This window comes from Pleurodeles waltl, chromosome 3_1, assembly GCF_031143425.1.
Source record: "Pleurodeles waltl isolate 20211129_DDA chromosome 3_1, aPleWal1.hap1.20221129, whole genome shotgun sequence".
Lineage (NCBI taxonomy): Eukaryota > Metazoa > Chordata > Amphibia > Caudata > Salamandridae > Pleurodeles > Pleurodeles waltl.
In genome coordinates, this window is record NC_090440.1 from 1,637,423,255 (window position 1) to 1,637,446,024 (window position 22,770).

Here is a 22,770-nt window from a genome sequence, read left to right on the forward strand (position 1 = left end):
CAAAGGACCACCACCTCCCCAGGACTATACTTATTGGAGGGAGGCCATGTGGCCCCCCTCAAGGAGCCATTGATGGCTCAGGGGCTGCCACCTCTCAGGTCCGGCCCCTGCTATGTCCCGGGGTGCCCATCCCAGGACATAGCTGTTTGCAGTGGCTTGGCTGCAGCTTTGACAGCTGCAGCCAAGTCACAGAAAACAGAGTTTTCATCTCTGTTCCCTGCATGCAGATATGCATGCAGGGAACAGAAATGAAAGCTTTGCTTCAGTAACCACGGAGCTGCTACTTAAAGCAGCTCCTTGGGTGATGGATTAATGGGACCATGGGGGAGACCTCGAGGCTCCCCATAGAGCCCGTAAAGGGCATGTAATAAAATAAATAAAAAGAATAGTCAGTGTTCATGGGGGAGGCATTAAGGCTTCCCCCGATGTCCCATATAGCCTGTAAAGGGCACATTATAAAATAAAAATAAAAATCTGTAGGGATAGCCCATAAAGGCCTAAAAACAATAGTTTAAAAAAATGAATAGCTCAAGTGTGAAGGTCACAAATCTTCACACTGATCGTTGAGGGTTCGAGTCCAGCCAGAGTAATTTCCCTCCTTCATTTTTTTTTGGAAGTGCAAATGTTTAAGGATCATATTGAAAGGTGATCTTACTGTTTTTTAATGACAAATACATTTTTCTTTTCAGGTTGTGCAGAAATATCTAATTCTAAGCATATCATACATCAAAGCCTAAAAAAACTATCTCTCTCCGTCTCACTCACTCTCTTTCTCTCTCTCTCTTTTTCAATCTCTTTTTCTCACTCACACACCCACTCAGACACTTAAGCACCCACACACAGACCCAGTCAGACACTCACTCCCACTCACAGACCCACTCAGACCCTTGTGCACCCACTCAGCCCCAGTCAGCCCCTCACGCACTCACTCATAGGCCTACTCAGACAGTTACGCACCCACTCACAGACCCATTCGGACTCTGACACACCCACTCACAGACCCACTGACACCCTCAAGCACCCACTCACAGACCCGCACACACACTAATGCACCCACTAAAACACTGAATAAGCACTCTCACACCCAGGGAGACACTCTCATAGCCACTCTCACCCCTAGATAAACCCTCTCACACCTATTCCCACACTCAGGAAGTCCGTGGCTAGCTCCCGCCTGCGCATAGCCAAAGGACCATGCACAGCATGGGGTTGGGTGGTTAGGGGGGTTGGCTGCAGGGTCTGGCTGCAGGCCAGGTCTTGCGTGCAACCTCCGCTGTGCTCGGGCGAAGCTAATGCATGGTTCAAGGCTGGGTGTTTATAGGGGGTTGGCCTCAGGGCCAGGCTGCAAGCCAGGCCCTTGGGCCAACCGCTGCCGCCTTGTGTGGCGGCAGTTGGATTAACGTATAGTAATGAAAATTGCTATACGTTAAAAAAAAACTAGAAATTCACTGAAAAAAACAAAGGTTATAGGGACGTTATAGTTAGGAAATAGAATTAAAAAAACATAGAAATTCACTTAAAAAATGGAGGTTATAGGGAGGCTATAGTAAGGCTCACATTTTAAATGTACAAAACCATTGAAATTCACCAGTTATAGTTAGATTCACCTTAAGTAACTATAACTCATGCCCTAAGGTAACTATAACTCGTGCCCTCCATGCACTACTAATTACCCCACAAATTACGGCACTCATGACATCTTTGATAACATAAGTGATAATATTAATGTAATGTTTGCAGTAACGTTTTTAATGAAAAAACAGTGCATGGCGAAGGCACGAGTTATAGTTACTTGAGGTAACTCTAACTGTAACTGGTGAATTTCTATGGTTTTCTACGTTTAAAATGTGAGCCTTACTATAGCAACCCTGTAACATTTGGTTTGTTAAGTGATTATAATAGAATATATGGCAATTTATATTTGAGCACTATTTATACATGAGTTAATTCCGCCCAGAGTTACCACTTTGGGTGGAATACTGCAACTCATAATGAAGGCCTTAATGACGGTCATTGATTTACTACCAAATTTCCTATGGGAATCAAGGGTACAAAGTGTGAAGACAAGAGTGATCAGAGGATTATTGACATTACAAGAAAAAGTGTTTTCTCACGCCCAGTAAAAACCCACATTTGCATCTTCCAGCTAAAGTGTGGCACACTTCACTGTCCTTTGCTAGTGACACCACAGAGAGGATCAAAACTCTTAGAACTCCTATATTCCCACACCTTCTTGGCTTTGTATTAGAAACCTCATCATCTTTTCCTGGCCAGGCAACTGAGGATTACCCATGCTTGGGAACCAGAAAGGCAGTGTTCTGGCTGATGGCTGTACAGAAGGGATCTGCATGTCTGGTCCTCGTTTTTTTAATATATATATATATATATATATATATAAACCTACTGGTGGTCATGCGTAGGTAGTTAGGACCATGTTATTAAAGGAAAAGCGTTTTTTGACTTGCCTATATCTTTGGTGCCAATTGACCGATCTTCACAAAATGTTCCCAAAAAATGTGCCACAAATTCTTGTTGCACATAGAAGGTTTTGCAGTCATCTGTCAGTGGGGGCCAAGAAAAAGGGGGGGTCACAAAAAGTGTGTTTCCCATGTTAATTCCATTAGGAGTTTTGAGCACGACTACAGCCCAAACCGCTGGACGGAATTACAACAAGTTTGATGGAAAGGTAGATTTTGTTGCACAGATTGTGCTTTTTGTTATTTGGTGTAATTCTGTTCAGTAGTTATTGAGAAATCTAAGGAAATCCAATCTTGTATATCTAAGGCCAGGGTTCTTCACAACGACTTTGTCGAAGAAGAGCAAGCTCGTGCAGGGAAATAAGGAGTTCTGTTTGGCTGCCAACACTTCACCTAAGAAGTGTTGGCAGCCATATTTGGACTTGTCCCCAAATAAACATGAACAAATGGAAAAGGGGGCAGGGTAGGAATACCATGACCCCAAAGCCTTGGTATTGGGGTCCCAGAGGGACCTCGACAGGGCAAAAACGCATTTTTAAATTTTTTTGCAGCAAATTTGCTAACTTAGTGAATTCACGACAAAAATGATTTAAAAAAAACAAGCGCAGTTGTGCATCTTTTTTTTTACTTAAGATCCCGGGTGGGCTAGGTGCCCGGGTCAATCTTCCTTTATTAAACTAAGGGAAGAGGATACACGTGGTCCCCCTCCATGGGCATTTTTATGCCCCAAAGACCACCACCTCCACGGGGCGCTGGTTAATTATACTCGGGGGGCCTTGTGGACCCCCCAGGCCACAGGGACCACCACCTCCCTGGGGCCCCTATGTAAACAATACATAAGGGGGTGCTCTGCATACAGGGACCACCTGGGACCACCAGGGACCACCACCTCCCCCAGGTAAAAATTGAAAAGACCCATCCGAGGGGCTGCGCTGCCCTCTGGCCCTGGGGACCACCACAGCCCCAGGTCCAATTCTATTGTCAAAAAATAAGGGAGGAGAGATGGGCAGCCCCCCCACGTGGGGCCGATAATGGCCCTACGGACCGCCACCCCCCAGGGACAGCTCCCACCAAGGAAAAGCAAACACTCCAGTTCCAGTGGACGGGAGCTGTCAATATTATTGTTGTTTATAAAGTGCTCCTGCTCACTGGAAGCTGAGGTGTCATCTCTTTCCCTTCCCACAGGTAAAGAGATGAAACTATTGCTCTTGCACACAGTGTGCTGCATTTCCAGCAGCTCCGTGTGTAATATCAGTGCCAACTTCTGCAGGAGGAGTGGAGCCAGCTGGGACCTCGAGGGCCTTGAGACTTCCTCCACGGTCCCGATCCTGCACACTGGGTGCCAAAGGGCACCCACCCACGAGACATGGCTGGGCCCCAGGCGATGCAATATCTAACTATAGCGTCCCTGTAACCTTTGCTTTTCTTAATTGAATATATTCAATTAAAAAAAGCAAAAAAGCAAAGGTTACAGGGACGCTATAGTTAGCTATATATATATTTATATATATATATATATATATGTAAAGATGTTGCATATATGTATATATGTTGCACAGTTCATGCAGCTGACTTTCTGCTGTCCTTTCTTGCCTGAAATTGGAAATCCGAAGGACCAGAAGACTAGAAGGGTGACAAAATGTCATAAAACAGTATGATCACAAACATTTATACATAAATGTATGTAATCCCAGTTAAGCATGAACATGTCAGTTCTGCAAAGCATTTAACCATACACAGGTGTTAAAAGCTAGCATTTAACAGATCCATTGCATTACCATGCTGCAAGGCTTATTCCCAATCTTTTGAGGTGTGAAACAGTCAGATTTTGTTTGTTTTACTATTTTTTTACATTCTATGGTTTGTTTTTCAGAGCCAACTCTGTCACCTGGAATCCACATAAGATGATGGGGGTTTTGTTGCAGTGTTCTGCCATTCTTATCAGAGAAAGGGTAAGGTCATAAATTACACAAATCAGTAACAATCAATTCATCCACCTTCCAGGACTTGTGGTTGCAAAGGCGGAACTTACTGAGCATTACTGGCTTTCTCCACTGTTTATTCTTTGACCTTTACAACTAGCATCATAGATAATGTTGTTTCTAAGCACCACAGATAAGAGCTCATCCTACCTCCCAATTTAGTGATACTCATTTTTTCAACCTGTAAAAAATGTTGATTTGCAATTGTATTTGTTCTATGTAGTATTTAAATTTGTTTACTAGACGTCAAAGCAAGTGTCAGTAGAGAGCGTTGTCTACCTAAAGATAGTAAAGTGTACTACAGTGTAGAATAAACTGATATGAGGAAAGAAAAGGAACTACAAATTGTACTTGAAAAGTGAGAATAGTTCCAAATTGCTATAGAAGCCAGCATGGTGAACTCGGAACATGAAGAAGCTTACACAGAAAGCACCAGGATTCTATATTCAAGAATGCGAAGAGTACATAATTGAAATGCAAACCAATACTGGCTGATTAGATAGATTTTTAGCAATCTTCTAAGAGCTGAAGCTAAGAGTTAGATGAATATCAAGTGAAAGAGTGGTCTAAAATATAGGTGTAGAAAAAGATGGCCAGAGATCTTAGAACGTTTCTTTTCAGGTGTCTACAGAACCACTAATACAGCGTATAAATATGAGCTCTTTTTAGGTGCATAATAAAAAATCAGTGAAGAAATAAGAGTTTTAGGTTTCAGCCATGTGAGTTTAGAGATTATAAATCTAAATCTGTGCAATACCTAGGAATTTGGCATTTGGAGAAAGCAGAAGTGGGTGTCATTGTGAGTTGGGAGTGATTAACAATTTTGTGTGGAGGCAAATGAGGAAGGGCAAAGAGCAGAAGGCTAATTTTACCTGGGTTGTGTTTCAAGGCATTAACATACTTCTATGTCTGGATATTAAAAGTGCTCTTTAGCTTGGGAACCTGGCTCGCAGTCAAGTCCATCATGTAAAGTTTAATGGCATTTATGTACAAAGAAAATACAGTCAATATGATCAATATGATTTAATACATTTATAATTTGTTATTTGAAAGAACATATTTCTTAAGGATCAGCCCCAGAAGTGATGTTGCAGGAGATCTAAACTGACACAAGCCACTCCATGCTGGGTTTTTTTCTGTGCACCACAGATGGCATGAAAAGGTGCTTAAGTGGGCAACTTTCTTTTGTCAGTTTTCTCATCAAATGCAACATTTTTGCAGTATCACAGCTTGTCTCAGACATAGGACTCTGATTTCAAATGAGGTTTTGATTGGAAGACTGAATGTCAGTGTCCAACCCCCATTCTTCCTGTCCATAATGTCGATGGGCTGACAGGAAATTGCCTTCTGCACCCATTTGGGATCATATAAAAAGAAAGGCAATTATTTTTCTGGCCGCTTACTGTCTGGAAAAGGTCCTGCCTGATTTTACTATTCTTTTTAGGGCTAACTAGGGTCACCAAAATGTTACCATTCTTGGAAAAAGAAGTGGAAAAATGAAAAAGAGCAGTCCTCCTACTCTTCTCGTTGAGAATCAGATTCAGATTATGAATCAATCTTTTAGATTTGTCATTGGTTGTAATGGCGGTCATAGAATTCTGCAAAGTAAGGTACACTTCCTTCTCTCATCTCCTGACCTTGCACAGATTGATTTAGAAAAGAGCCAAATTCTAACTTTTTGAAGACATAGGTACCAAATCAGAGGATTTTTCTATTTCCTCTGGTGCTGATAGTGTTTCAGTAAAAGTCCCTTTTTAATTCACTGTTGTTAAGACTATGCTGATAATAACTTTAACATGTGTAGAAATCACTGCTACATCAGCATTAAAAGTGTCTGCAGTGCCCCGGCTGACACCTGTGATCCACTACAAGATGTAAGCACTTCAAATAATGGTAGAGAAAGACTTGATGTGTCTCAGAAATTTACTGGATTTGATGCCATGTTTGGGTCCGAATGGGCCTGCAGCTGATGAAGCTGCACACTTAGTGCGGAGCTCGGGCCGCGAACGGGGCTCAGCTGTAATACTAGCATTTTCAAGCCCCTTAAGAAAACGGCAAAGCACAATTCAGCGAGCAGAAACCCGTCCGACAAACCCGACGAAAATGCCAAGACGCGAGGAATAGGGACCGCAGAGAAAATAGTACGAGCCCTCGCCGACCACGAGGAATCAAAATGGCGGGCGCCTCCGGGCCTTGGATCGGCTGGACCCCGGACTTGTGGGAGAGGAGCTGAGAGCCTGCCAGTGACGAGGGGGACTGGCCCTCGCCCCTGGACCGTCCCGGCGACACTCCTGCACTTCCGCAGAGTTTGGGGAGGAGGCGGGATCGTATGAAGGGGGCCGGAAGGTGACGCGCTGGTGCGCCTCAGAGTGCGGGCGGCCCTAGCGCGGCTCGCCCGGGACTGGGCCCTGGACTGTCAGGGGGAACCAGAGCATGGGCGGATCTCGCCAGGCGGCCTGAGGACACCAAGGGAGCCCCTTACTCCCACGTCGTGCAACAACGGAGGCGAGGGCGTGGAAGAAGGGGGAAGCCACAACAGAGGGAACGTGGGAAGCAAGGCTTGCGCACCCGATCCCAGCACTATTCCGATGAGGGCCCCCTGAGCCACAACCTTAACAAACTCTACAAGGGGAAACTACAAATCAACTACCCTGGAGGTCTGGGCGGCAGGAGTAACACAAGTCTGGCCCTATACAAAGCGCCCTGAAAACCTACGGACACACTGGATAACAACACGAAAGGTGGGGAACCCAGATGACATTGACGGGCCCCCCGACTGCGGGAGCGAGTAACGGGGAAGCACTCTACATTCGACCCCACAACGCCTAGAGGCGCTGAACACTACGCTTGGGCATGGGAAGTGCTGGAGGGGTAAAGTACAGAGTGCTGCTATAAAGAACTAGTTCTCCCCCCACTGCTATTTCACCTACATTAGTGAACAAGCACCTGCCCTTGATGATGGGCAAGCCCAAAAGACAAGAAGGGCAGGGCCCGAAGAACCCCTCCGGCACCCAGATTTCAGACCAGTCCCATAAAACAAACTCTCAGGACAGCACGACCCAACAGGAAACAAACCTCGACACGGTGCTTCTGGCCATCAGAGAATCTCGAGAAGCACTTGAACAGAAAATAGACAACCTGTCGGTGGACCTCTCCCTGCTACGCGACGACCACCGCAGACTCACAGAGAGAGTGGGAACAAATGAAAGGTGCTTGAGCTTATGTCCTCGACTCAGAAGTCAGCTACCAAAGAAATCCTGGACATAACCTCTCGTATAAAGGCCCTAGAAACAAGAGCAGAAGACACTGAAAACTGCGCCCGCAGGAGTAACTTAAGATTAATTGGAATTCCAGAAGGAGCGGAAACAGCGGCAGCAAGCATGGAATCCTTCTTAGAAAACTGGATCAAAGTCACAATTCCTCCTGAAGGTTTATCCTCGTTTTTTGCCATAGAAAGAGCTCATAGGGTGCCCCGAAGACCTCCTCCCCCTGGGGCAAGAGCTCGCCCAAAAGTGGCAAAACTCCTGCATTTTAAGGACAGAGATTACATTCTGGCACAATCACGCCTGAAAGGCGAAATCATGTTAGATAACCAGCGAGTTATGCTCTTTACGGACTTCACCAAAAGCACACAGGCACAGAGGGCTTCTTTCAATAACCCCAAACGTATCCTCCGTGAAAATGGAATCAAATATGCCATGCTTTTCCCGGCCAAACTTAGAGTGGAATATGAAGGGAAGTCACACTTCTTTACTTCCCCACAAGTAGTTGAGGAATGGCTGGAAGCCAAGAACATCATAACTCAGGGCCCCCGAGGAGAGACGCATAATACAACTTCCAGGAAGCGCAGCAGATCCTCCAAACGAAACAAAGAGTTTGCTCCCCCGAGATACCAGGGACTTCAAGAAATGCGTGAAGCAGTGGATGCAGCAGCGGCACTGAGCGGAGGCTTCTTCCTCCCATCACAAAACTCTGGTCACACCTCAGATCGCGACTCGAGCTGCGGGGGATCATCAATCTCATCGCGCGACACCCTCACCAGCCTACCAAAAGTGACTCCGAGATCCTCAGAAGAAATTATCTGATCCTCCACCGTCAGAACTAGCATTAAAAGAAAGCTGTGGCGAACCAACTGGCATGATCTAGCTAAAAAGAAGTAGATGGCTTGGTGGACCCACACTCTGTATGACTTGTGTAATAGCTTATTGGGCAGCTTAATTTAACCACGCTGGGCCCCGGAACCGGCCTGGAGTGTAGGCTCTCGGTCACTGGCACGCCACCGACCTATAGGATTTTAAGACAAGTTAAAATGGTTTGGACGGGGAAAGTTCCAATCACCGGTCCTGGGGAAAGGGAGTTAGGAATTAAATCTTTCAAGTTAATACAGGGAGTTAGTTATGCACTTATCACTAATGTAGCTGACAGTTCAAGCAATAAAATGGGCCCCAATACAAGCTAAGTAACCAAAATAGGGACTACAACGTATAAAATAATAACCTGGAACGTCATAGGCCTTAACAACATATCCAAAAGATATAAAGTGTACAATAATTTAAAACGCAGGGGAATCCACATAGCTTTATTACAAGAGACCCATCTGGTGGAACAGGAAGTTAACGCCCTTAAGAAATGATGGAGAGGCCAAATAATTGCCACTAGATATTCAGCATTTGCAAGGGGAGTTCTGATCTGGATTCGCCCGGGGGTGCCCTTTCAGGTCCTACACAAGACTATAGACAAAGATGGCAGATTCGTAGTAGTATCCGGGAGACTAGAGGGAAGAGAAATAACACTAAGCGGGATATATGCACCCAATCAGGACCAGGGGAAATTCCTTGATAAATTGTCACTGGAAATAGGCTCACACTTGACGGGCCCTAACTTGATTGGAGGAGATTTTAACTGCATATCCAATATTGACCTGGACAGATCGCACCCTCCCCTCACACACTCCCCAACACTAAAAACCGCCAAATCATTTGCAGACTGACAGAACCACTGGCAATTAAAAGATAGCTGGAGACAGCTCAATCCAAAAACTCGGGACTATTCATATTACTCTGCGGTACACGATCTGCATGTCAGGCTGGACACTTTCTTAGCTTCCCCTGAAATTCAAAATGAAGTAGTTTCTATTGAATACCTGAGCTGTACAATCTCTGATCGTAACCCCCTGATGCTGTCGCTGTCTTGGGGAAGAGTGAGAGCGACGATCCCAACATGGCGCCTGAGAGCAGAAATGCTCGAAGACGAGGCACTCAAACACCTCTTACATACATCCATAGTAGAGTTTTTTAAACAAAACACGCAGACAGCTTCCTCCAGATCCATTGAATGGGAAGCATTCAAGACGGTTGTAAGGGGCACCTGTATTAGCGAGAACATAGGGGTCCGGAAATCAATGGAAAATTAGCTCCGTAGATTGGAGGACTCCCTTAGGGACCTCGAGTGTAGACGCCCCACACCACCTGAGCTGGCACCCCTGATGAATGACACCAAAAATAAAATTTGCGGAGGTGAACATTAGATTATCTCAACATGACTATAAACAATATCTAGTCAAACAACATTCAGAGGGGGATAAAGCAGGGGCCTTACTGGCGTGGCTGGCTAACCCACCCAAACAACAAACTATCATAGTGGAAATTGAAGACACCCCAGGCACCAATGTTTACAGTCAAAAAGAAATTAATACAAGCTTTGTTAACTACTACTCAACATTATATGCACCCCCGCCGAGACACTAACTAATCTCCAGTTACAAGAACTGGAAGACCTCGCCCTCCCCAAACTTGGGGAAGAGGAGAACGCAGTCTTAGCAGCCCCAATTACAATCGCAGAAATCAAAACAGCGATCCAAGGCATGGCCAAGGGCAAAGTCCCTGGATCCGACGGACTCCCACTCGAGTTCTACCTCCTATACCAGGACCTGTTAGCCTCACACCTCAGCGCAGTATACACGGAAGCATGGAACAGTAATGACCTGCCCCAATCTATTAATGAAGCCATCATGATCCCTTTATTAAAAACTGACAGGCCACCGTCCGATGTCCGCTCCTATTGCCCATTGTCCATGCTTAATATAGACTATAAAATATTGAGCCGGATATTAGCGAACAGACTTTTGCCACATATGTCATCACTAATCCACCAGGATCAGCCCGGTTTCATCCCACAACGCAGCACTGCACAAAATATTAGGCGTCTAGTGTCGGTTCTCCACTTCATACCCCCGGAAATGTCACAGTCAGCGGTCATCTCGATAGACATAGAGAAGGCATTCGACTGCCTGCGATGGGACTACCTGGAACAGGTCATGCTGAAATTGGGAATGGGAGAGGGGTTTACACGAGGGACTAAGCTATTGTACTGAAATCCAGCTACTAGAGTGAAAACAGGTAGCACTATATCCGACTCCTTTTCGATAGGTAGGGGAACTAGACAGGGCTGCCCATTATCCCCTCTCCTTTTCGCAGTGGCAGTAGAGCCCCTGGCACAAATGGCCAGAACTGGGCGACATTACAAAGGCATATCTATTAATAACTGGACACACTACATCGCCCTTTATGCTGACGACATGGTGCTCTTCCTTCAAAGTTTGGAAGAAGACCTACCCGGAGTAATAACCATGCTAGAGAGCTATGGAGTGGCTTCTGGACTCCGAATTAATTGGAGGAAGTCCACCATATTCCCCGCACATAGAAGCACAACCGAATGAAACAAGAGGTTTGCTTTGGTCACCTACTACATTAAAATACCTAGGTGTAAACATATACCACACCAAGGAGGACCTCCTAGAACAGTGGTCTTCAAACTTTTTAATGCCGCGCCCCCCCAGTTGAAAAATAAAAATCTTTGGGCCCCCCCCTCAGAATTTTTCACAATTATTTTAGAAAGATGGCAATGTTTAAATATGTCTAAACCTATTTAAACATTGCAGTGAAGTACTGTTACCTTTTTAAACCTGCAATAACATGCTTCTACTTAAAACAAAGGCATGTTATCTGTATAATTTTTCTTTTGGCCAGCATTTGGCGCCCCCCCTGGGATCACTTAAAGCCCCCCTAGGGGGGCCCGCCCCCCAGTTTGAAGACCTCTGTCCTAGAAGATAATATTCATAGAGCGCTTAGTGGAGTTAGGTCTAGCATGCGATTCTGGGAGACACTACCACTGGCGGTATCCGGCAGGACCGCCCTACTCAAAATGATAGTGCTACCCAGAATGCTATACTACTTCGCTACTATCCCACCGGTAATCCCAAAAGCAGTATTTAGAAGTATGTCATCTCTTTTTGCAAGCTTTATATGGGGATCGGGTAGGCATAGAATTGCACTAAATTTACTGCAGAGAACCACTGCCGAGGGTGGACTGGCGGCCCCAAACCTAGAAATGTATTATTGGGCAGATCAACTACAATGGCTAGCAAAACTTATCAGCGAACCCCCAGGGGCGAAGGAGCTACGGATCCCTCTGAACTGCTCACCCAAAAAAGTATTAGGGATAGTAATAAACCCCAGGAAGCAAAAACCGCAGCTGCCCATAGAGTGGGAATCAATTAGACACTGCTGGAAACAATTCCTAAGACACACCAATACAAAGGCTCCCTACACTCCAGAAGCGCCCTTGGACTGCCTGGCAGTTACTATGGGGGACCAAATGCTTAAAGGCCTTAAAAAGCTTGGGGAACACAACATCACAAAACTAGGTGACATATATGACATTGGGAGACTCCTCACTTATTCGGAGCTGCAAGCCCAATTCAATCTCCCAACTGGACTGTTCCTCACATATAGTGCGATCACCAGAATTGCACAAAAAATCTGGGGGACAGCAGCCCTCGAACCCCCAATACACAGCGGCTGTAACATCCTTTGCACAATTGGGGAGAAGAAATGAGTGATTTCAGAAATATACAAATCCCTACAAAGCAGTACATGCACACCCCTAAGCAAACTTAGAAACAAATGACAAATTGAATTAAACACACCCATTGAGGATGCACAGTGGGCAAGGATCACCTCTCATATTTATTCGGTGCCCAGAAACGCCAGATTCAAACTAATTAATTTATATATTTACCATAGGGCCTATCTAACCCCGCAAATGATAACTAAAATATATAACACAAATGAAGCAAGATGTCCTAGATGTGCCGAAATAGCAGCGGGACTAGTACACATATTATGGAGTTGCCCCCAACTCAGTTCATACTGGACAGAGATCTTTCGGAGAATCTCCACCTGCACTGACAGGACGATTTCCATGTCCCCGATGGTGGCATTATTGGGAGACTTTCCGCGCCCCGCAGCTCACAAAATAACAAATAAGTTTGTTGATCTAGCTCTCGTTCTAGAAAGGGAAATCACCTCACACTGGAAAGACCCAGCGGGCCCGCAGATTAAAAACTGTCAGGAAGCAACAGAAAAATGGGCAGAAACTGAGGGAATAGTCCTACTAAGAGAAGCGCTCCAGGGATGGAGACCAAGAGATAGCGCAGCACAATGGGATGCATTACTGGAGTGTCTGAAAACCCTGAACGATCCAATCCCAGAAAATGCCCCGTAGGCCTCTGTCGCTGAACCAGAAACAGTTCCCACACCGACCACATAAAACTTTGGACGCGTACACTGCATGGATCAACCCATCAAGAACTGTCAGTGTTTGAACTCAATATGTTGGTATAAGTGCAATATGGGGGAGGAGGTTCATTGCTAAAATTGGGGAATATACTGTTTATGGATAAAAAATAATAAAAGATATTTTAAAAAATATATATTTGGGGTCAGAATCAGAAACTTAGGAGTTTCAAGATCTATGCCCAGAAAAAGAGAGCGATGGTGACGCAGTAGATTGCAGAGGATGGACACAGGAAAGGTCTCATAGCTGGATTTGAAGAATGCCAGTGTATTGGATTCTTCTTCAGGAAGGTACTTTCCTATACCTTCTAAACCACCAAGGAAGGATCAGGTGTCTATTTGGCAGTGATCAAGAAACCAGTGGGAGCATTAGATCTTCAAATATCTACCTTTGAAGTGACATTGCACCTGTTCATATATATTTTGCAGCTACATATCTTATAACAAAACCACAGAAGGAAAGTCTTCCTTCTTCGGAGCACTGCTGGACTCCTTCCTTGAAATATGGCAACTGATGCGCTTAATGCCGATAGTTTGTAGGTAGTTTGCAAGGAAACACAGATATCACTTTATTTTGGTTCCAAATCTTTCAGGTAATCCAGTCTTTAAGAATTTGGTAATTCCAGAATGATCTGATGAAAGGAAACCAAATACATTCTCCAATCCTTCTCCTGAAAGGAAATTGAAGTAAGCTAATGAGATGGGCAGAAACGTTTTTGTGTAGGGATCCATGCCCATGTGACTTGCTGCTCATTGATGAGACTCGCCCAGGCAATGTAGGGAATTACTGATCTGGTCACAAATACTTGACTGGAACGTATGGCGAGTCCAGTTATTGAAAGACAGAATGAATGCTTTGAAATGCATTATGCATATTGGATTTGACTTTGCGAGCTTAGAGCCCAGGTGCAGGTATTCAAGAAAATGCAACTGTTTTACCTACAGGATTCTACGGAGAAGCAAAATAAAATGGTGTAAGCCTTTTCTAAGAAAAACCTTGCATATTCTGCTAGACATTCATATAAAGTTGGGCAGCTGCTGACTTTCTAGGAATAGTATCGTCTTGACAAGTCTACAATTTTAGCAGAAATCTTCAGACTTTTGTAAGCTACAATACTCCAGAACAAGTTGACCACCACAGATCTTCCCTCATCAACAGCTACATTTTTAATACAAAGTATTGTAAGCAATATCAACACACATCAATAGTATCTCAAGTTCACCAAGCATTTTGGGGATGAGACGTGTCTTGCTTTTATGTCACATTGTTGGGTTTTGCAGATCCTTCAGAAGGAATACACAGGGTTAACCTGTTACAGAATGCTGCCATACACCACATTTACACCATCCCTTCTTCCACTCCGCCCACATAAATATCTTGATGTATAAGGTGGGCCACCACATGGTCAGCAGAGCACTGGTAAAGGATTAATAGGAAAGTGTTCAGCAGAGTTGTTCTAGGTACTTATTTTTTCACAAAAAAAGAGAATGTATTTGCTCTATATTGGACTTGCTATTCCTCAACAAATAGATCAAGCGACTAAAAAATTACACCATAGATAGGACTTAGTAGATTTATAACTACAAAACTGGCCAGTGTTGTTGGTCTTCTACAGAAATAATTTTCTTGTTCTCTTCAGAAAGTACCAAAGGAAATATTTGAGGATTATCTGGAGAGGTACGATTTTCAGTGTACACTCTTGGCATTTGACCTTGCATCAGTTATTTATCAAGGTGATAGCAGTAGTGGTGGCTCATGTACTTCAACAGGAGGTACATGTTTTCACCTGCTTAGATAAGTGATTGATAAAGGCAGGTAACCCAGAAATGCCACTCAACATATTTAAGTTACTAGCAATATGTCGAACAACATTGGTCTTTCTCTGATATTGGACAACTCTTCATTAATACCTTCCTGGAAGATTAAGTGGGCAATGTTGCCTGCATGATTCCATTGCTCAAATCGGTAATTACATTGAGGGCAGTTCTGTTCTTAAGTCTGTTGGAACTCATAGCCTGTAGTATCATTTTAAAGCCCCATGTATGCCCATGAATGCAATCTGTTCAACAAAACTTGAAAACTCAATGGAATATTTTTTTTCTATGACACCCTATGGAACCCATTGTCACTATCACAAAAACTCCATAGCCATCTGGGTACATTCATGCAAACGTTCAATCTGTGGCCTGTGGTCCTTGAACTCTTCACTTCAATATGCCTTTTCACCAGTGATGGCAAAGTATAGAATGTAACACAATATCAGACTTCTCTGACATCAAGGTCAAATGTTCCATCCAAATCTACAGCCCATGTCCTTCAGGCTTAACGATTGAAAGATAAATGTAGTTGCCAAGGTGACAACAGGAGACCCAATACAAATTCAGTACTTACATGATATTAATAAATATTTACAGATTAGTGTAGCTTTCAGGTGATTGATCGTTTGAAGAGAGAAGTAGAATATGTCCTTCAGTTTGTCCCCTTGCTGCTCAGAGAAAGACTAAGGGTCTAAGTTTAAGAGTGGCAGATAGGGGACTCCAATGCAAATGTGACAGAGTTTTCTATCCGCCAATCTGATAGTCATCCACTCTCTTTAGCGTCAGGTGTGCTGTCACTTTTCTGCCAGTGGAACCGCTGTAAGGGATAAACCTTATACTGAAGCTAGACAGGCTTGGGGCATCGATGTAAGTATATCAGACCATTTGCCCTATTTAAAGAAAATGATCTAATATCCTTTTTTTCTATACAGGTCAACCAGGAAAAGCCTGGTGGTCCCGAACAGGAAAAGAGAAAATAAAAATGGCCCCCACATCCTGGGAGAAAACTCCAAGGGTGTCTAGGTCATTCACATTTTGTTTTACAGAGACAACCTTGTGGCAGTTTGGTGTTGTAGAACTAAAAAATGTGCTTAGTGCCTGAATGTACAATGGTGGCTGCTCTGCAAACCTTTAGTGCCTTAAAAGAGCCGCTCTGACAGAGGCTCCTTTCAAGGCACAGAGATCTCTTTCAGGACAACGGCGATCTCTAACTATTGTGGATGGTAGTCCGCCAGAGAGGTGGAAATATTGACCTCTGCCTCCCTGGCTGATGGTCTTAGTCACCTGCCAAACTCTAGATAAGGCCCTGATTGTGGGCACTATTTAGGATACTATGATACTGCATTTCTTCGTCTGCATGATTAAGCTCTTTTTTGGAATTCCCACAATCATATACTTTTTTAACAAATTGATAAACAAATAAACTCTCCATATGCCTGTGTGGACACATATTTGGTACTGATCTTTCAATTGGTTTCCCATTTGAAGCATTGCCCTAGTGTAATTTGTGTCTGGCATACTAAAAATTGTACTCCTTATGCTCAGATTACCAGCTAGAAATGTGGGTAAGCTGTGTCCGATAATCTTCCATATACTTCAGTACTTATAGTAGGAGTCAATCAGATTTTCTCCCAAAGGTGGTGGCACCTTTAAATCTGAGTCAGCAGATCTTATTGACTAATTTATTTGCTTGCCAAATTTATCCAAAGAAGTTGATCTTTCTCACACAATTAACCCCAGAAGAACTTTGAGATTTTATGTCATCTAACGATCTGAGGTCAGAGAATGAATTACTTGACTGTTTCTCTGTGGCATACAGAACTATCTCTTACAAGAGCAAATTACTTACCTTTGCTGAATCAGCTTCTACATTGTCCCATTTATGCTTCTGAAAAAGGTATTGGTATTTTGATAAAGGTTTTCTAATTCAATGTTGTGGCTCTGTCTTTTAGTCCTTACTTTAGTGGAGTCTGAAACTGGCCAAAGATAAACATCACTTTTGTTAAAAAGAAAAGCATAATCTGCAACTTGTTCTTCACTGCACTGTGTTCCTTATTGCCTGTAAGAGTGTGTGTGAACATTTTGAAGTACAGATATGTAGTATTAATATGCATAAATTATTATTCCTTCATTTACCATTTCATCAATAATTCCATTACCCTACTTTCAATACATACATATATTGTATTTATTTTAACAGGGTCTTCTTCAAGGCTGCAATCAAATGTGTGCAGGATACCTGTTCCAGCAAGACAAACAGTATGATGTATCGTATGATACAGGAGATAAAGCAATACAATGTGGTCGCCATGTAGATATTTTTAAATTCTGGTTGATGTGGAAAGCTAAGGTAAAGTAATAGGCAATGAGCAAGCATTTAATGAAGAAAGAAAAACAAATGTTCATAGTTTGTAATGGATAGTTTACTATTCCTAATTCATATGTTCAATACTCACTACCTCATTTGTACCTACTGATGTTATTTCACACAAAAAAGCTCAGTTAGGATAATGCTTATTATTCACATTACTCTAGCCTTTTGTTCAGACAACCCCATAGCATAGCTTTGCAGCTCATTATTTAACTCACTATGAATCCTACAACCTGTGTGTTTCATTGACTCCATAATATGCATTAATTACAATAGAACAAACTATGGGGGTCATTCTAACCCTGGCGGTCGGTGACCGCCAGGGTCACCGACCACGGGAGCACCGCCAACAGGCTGGCGGTGCTCCGTCGAGCATTCTGACCGCGGCGGTTCAGCCGCGGTCAGAAACGGAAAGTCGGCGGTCTCCCGCCGACTTTCCGCTGCTCGGGAGAATCCTCCATGGCGGCGGAGCGCGCTCCGCCACCATGGGGATTCTGACACCCCCTACCGCCATCCTGTTCCTGGCGGGTCTCCTGCCAGGAACAGGATGGCGGTAGGGGGTGCCGCGGGGCCCCTTGGGGCCCCTGCAGTGCCCATGCCCATGGGCACTGCAGGGGCCCCCGTAAGAGGGCCCCACAAATTATTTCAGTGTCTGCAATGCAGACACTGAAATACGCAACGGGTGCAAACTGCACCCGTCGCACATACCCACTCCGCCGGCTCCATTCGGAGCCGGCATCCTCGTGGGGAGGGGTTTCCCGCTGGGCTGGCGGGCGGCCTTCTGGCGGTCGCCCGCCAGCCCAGCGGGAAAGCCTGAATGGCCTCCGCGGTCTTTCGACCGCGGAGCGGCCATATGGCGGTTCCCGCCAGGCGGGCGGCGACCGCCGCCCGCCAGCCTCGGAATCAGGCCCTATATCTTTTTAAACGTTGCCTGAAGCACTTTCTATTTTCTTTTTTAAATCCTTATACCCTCTTCTAAAGGACCAAAATATCAACAAGCACTGAAGGTCAATGCCCTAGGCCTCTACCTGTGGAATTTATGATACCCCTTCAATTTCAAAGGAGAAAATGAACCTGTACAACTGGGTTCCATCAGATTTTTATCAAAATCCGTAGTTATGAGAATCTTTCATGATACTGCCACCCAATTTCATGGATGTGGTTTAATGTACATATCAATTGGTATTTTCATCCCCTGATGCCTGTTAATAAATACTTTTCAGTTAGATTACAATCACCAGTCAAACAAATGAATAAACAAAGGGTAGTGACGGTTAGAAAAGTTAACAGATATATTGATAGGAATGCAAATAATCTATCACAAAAAAACAAGGGCCTTGCATGTGATAGTGCTTTAATTATCGCTGCTTCTTCTTTACCCCCACACTAGTATTATTTTGTTTTGTATAAAAAGGCATCACTTTTACCCCACAAATCCTTTGTTTTTCAATTGCAGTTTCTAGTTAGGCGTGCCACTTCCATTGCTGTGGCCTGACACATTTCATTTGGCTATATATATATATAAACAGTGGTAGATTTCCATGATCTTTTTGTTATAATGTTGACTACTCCAGTAGTGAGCAAACCAGTGTTGTTGTATTTGGAGGGGAGTGCTTGATTTAGCATGAATACTGCAGCTGTACGCTTTACAAAGGGAGAAAGTTCTTGAAAGACTTCTGTTAACAACGGGCAAACCAGAAACATATGAAAATGATCTGCTTTATGAACTTTATATCCAGGACACTGAAAAGCACTTTGGGACTCATTACGAGTTTGGCAGTCCCACCACAGGTCCGCCAAACTCACGGGAGATGTCACCGTCATAACGGTGGTGTTTCCCCCAAGCGTATTACAATGTTCCCACCAGGCTGACTGGCTGGAACATTATAATACACGTTCCCGCTGGGCTGACCGGCTGGAACAGTGTTAGGATATTGGCCTCGGCTCCGTTAAGGGAGCAGGAGGCCAATATCCTAACATTCCAGCACCTTCGGAATATGCACTGTCTACAAAGCAGACAGTGCATATTCTGAGTGTGCTAGGCAGGGGGGCCCATTCAATGCTTATTCTGAGGGTGCTGGGCATGGGGGCCCATTCACTGCCCACCACATGGTCGTGGGCAGTGCAGAGACCACCCTGTGAACCCCAGGACTTCCACATGAAAAGGCTGGCAGAAAGAGGGGTTGTAATCAGCCAGGCAGAGCTGAGTTCAGCGCCACCATGGCTGGTTGTAAGCCCAACCACCAGCCTACTATATGGAACCATGTTTGCGGCAGGGACCATAAGTTTGCCGGTATCATGACTGCCAAACTGGTAATGAGGCCTTTTGTCTGAACATCTTAGTGAGTTTGGTCAGAGTGTGTTATATATAATCATCAGCAAATACTGTTGATGGCATTTGGCACTGGTAAACATGGATAGGTTGTACTAAATAGCCTTAACTCCTACATCTGTTCTGATCATAATACCTTTCTTATTCCATTTGAAAGTTCACTTAGCTAACCACTTAGTGACTTATTTTACATAACATTCTGAAACTGTTTGAGTGGGTAAACCTGAGACGGTTATTGCATAAATAAATTATTCTATAGTTTTCTAAAGGTCCTGAACTATAACATTCTCTTGAATACATATTGTATTTATTTATAAAGTAAGAGTTAATTTATTGACCTTTTTTTTTTCTAAGCTTGAAAACCTTTAAGTTTATCTTGACCATCTACGTCATCATAGTGAATGTGAATACTATGTATTATAGGTTAACCAACATTCTCAAGATCAGGAGTTCCATACTTTCCTGTACCGTAGCATATTTGTTAAGTCTAGGGTATTTAAGATATTTATTTCTATATACCACCGAATGAGGTCTGTACCTCAATAGATTTTCAAACTGATTTTTTAAGTATTTCAGGATGTTATGATTGTTTAAATACCCTCCCATGGTAACAGAAGATCTTTTTCCTCCCTATGTTTGAATCTTATTAATGAACATCTGGTGTGGGTGAGTAGGAGCTCAACAGAATGGAGTGTGATAGTCCACTCAGAGCATTTAATATCTGAGCAATAAATCTGTCTTCATCTAACTAGCTTTCCTTTCTGTGATGGAATCAATCCCAGATTTTAGTTTTTGACAAAAGACATATGGGATATATGAGGAGGTGCTAAAATAAAAACAAGATTTGGAGAGGATGGCCATTTAGGTTTAGCCTATTCTCTCAATTACAGAAGTGGTAGATTGTGACTTTGATTCAGTAGGTTTTTATTTACAGTTAGATAATTCAAGCAATGTGACTTTGAGCCTTCTAGGAATAACCACTCCTAAATATTCACTTGCTATTTAATATGTTAATGTACCACAACATAACCTTAGATTTAGCGCTGCAGCATTCAAGGTCAGAATAACCAAAAAATCTATATTTAACTTAAATCTACTGAGCATACGGCTTAATGGAAATAGAAAAAAAAAGAAGTGGTGGGAGTGAACATCCTTGTTGAACACTACTTTGGAGAGGAAATTGATTGATTAACTTTCAATTTATGATATCCCCCGTTCTGGGAATAGCATAAAATGCCTATATAGTGTTTGCAATTATTTTCTGGGAATCCAAACTCCAATAATACATCCAAAAGATAGTCCCATCACACTTAATCGAACGTTTTCTCTCTGTCCACAAATATTGCTATTAGTAAGTAAGCAAAGACTGTTGAGTCATCAATACAGGCCAACATTTCAGTTATATGCTTCTTTTGTTATTGGTTTGACAGAAATCTCTCTTGGTCCTCGTGGATTAGATTACCTGGCACCTGCAATTAAACTACAATTAATTTGGATAGAATTTTACTATCCATAATGAAGAAGCAAATTGATGTATATGATGCTCCATATTACAAACATGCACTCACAGCCTGATAATGATGTAATCTAGTTATCTCATGTCCACAAATTTGGACTTAAGACAAAAATGTTAAATTTAGCTCACATGGAGCTGCATGTTAGTGCTGCTCAGTTGCATAATGGGGATGTGTTCTAGTTATCTCATGTACACATATTTGTACTTAAAACAAATATGTTAAATTTAGCTCACGTGGAGGGAGCTGCATGTTCGTGCGGCTCAGTTGCATAGTGGTTGCGTGGCTGTGAAGATGGTCATAGGCAGTAACACTTGTTTGCACTTGATCTAAGTATTCTGAATATTCTTCCTGTAGTTCGACTGATGTGCTGGTAGTTACCCAATCTAAGTAATAGGAGACTAGAAGGTTACTTGAATATAGTTCACAATTTTGCTGCTGCTATTAATTTGCGCCTATTGATAATTAAACATTTGGAATACTATTGTAGTGTCAGGCAGTTAAAATCTGTTGGTGCGGAGGGCGGTGGTTCCCAGAATTGTGGAGACTACTGGACTAGACATTGCCCTGACCCCACTGGTTTGCTTACTGGGAGTGGTAACTAAGCCCAGAGGGTGTAAGATTCCACACAAACCTGCGCAACTGGCCCTCACACTGGCTAAATGTAGGGTGGCCACAGGATGGATGAACTCCAGAAGGCCTCTAGTTGATCACTGGCTTTGAGATCTTCTGGAGTGGGGAGTGGTGGAGGAACAGCATCTGCGTTTGGCCCGTATGGATGACAGGGCAGCAGCAGACTTGATGGCATGGAATCAACTGCTGGAGCACTTAACAAATGATGATGCCTTGGACTCTGATGTCAGCACTCGTGCAGAGGTCTGACATGTGTGGTAGCCCTGTGTTATGAGATTGTCGAGACAACCAGCTGAGCATAGCTCAGAACCTTTGCAAATTGATTGAGTATATGACTTGGTTACCTCACTGTGTTATCGCATTGTGCAGCATAATATGTTGCCAATCCTGATGCACCTGTTGTATCACATACCTGTAACTGCTTAAGTATTTCTCCATGAAAGGAACTGTATGGGGGATATTGTATGTCTCGCACTGTAATGTTACAGTTTGAACTGCAAAGAAATCAATAAAAAAGTTATTAAAAAAATATATTGGAGCAATTCTAATGGAAATGCCAAACTTGTGATTAGAGCCGTTAGAGCAACATATTCTAGTCTGCAACATATCTAGTTTGACAGAATTACCTTAACTGAGTGTGGAGTGGTTGGAATAACTATAAACTATATATTTGCCTGAGAAATGTGGCAGAGTACTACTGGAATTATCTGAGTATTCAGGATTTTAAAGTGGGGAGGCAGTATAACTGCAACCCGGAAAATGTTAACAATATGATAAGACTACATTTTCTTTGAAAGTATCAATTTTGCGTGATTGCAGGAATTGATCAGAAGGACATTTTGAGTTTTGGATAACTGTTTTGAGGAACACGTTTAAGCTGCTCACAACTACAAACACGATTTCGGGCTGCAACTATCAAAATGCCTAAAAGTATCATCTTATCAAATTATCAAAGTATCAACAGTATCACATTTTCTAAAAGTATTATCATTCATTGGAAAGCATGG

General features: G+C 43.3%; 1 protein-coding gene across 2 annotated transcripts in view; it reads left to right on the forward strand.

Moving 5' to 3' along the window:
* GAD1 (glutamate decarboxylase 1) overlaps positions 1-22,770 on the forward strand; it is a 257,259-nt gene that overhangs the window by 195,693 nt on the left and 38,796 nt on the right. For both annotated transcript variants that reach the window (XM_069225317.1, XM_069225318.1), the window contains 2 exons: positions 4,351-4,429; positions 17,114-17,263. In XM_069225317.1, coding sequence (XP_069081418.1) covers positions 4,351-4,429; positions 17,114-17,263 — 229 coding nt within the window. The remainder of the gene's footprint in view (positions 1-4,350; positions 4,430-17,113; positions 17,264-22,770) is intronic.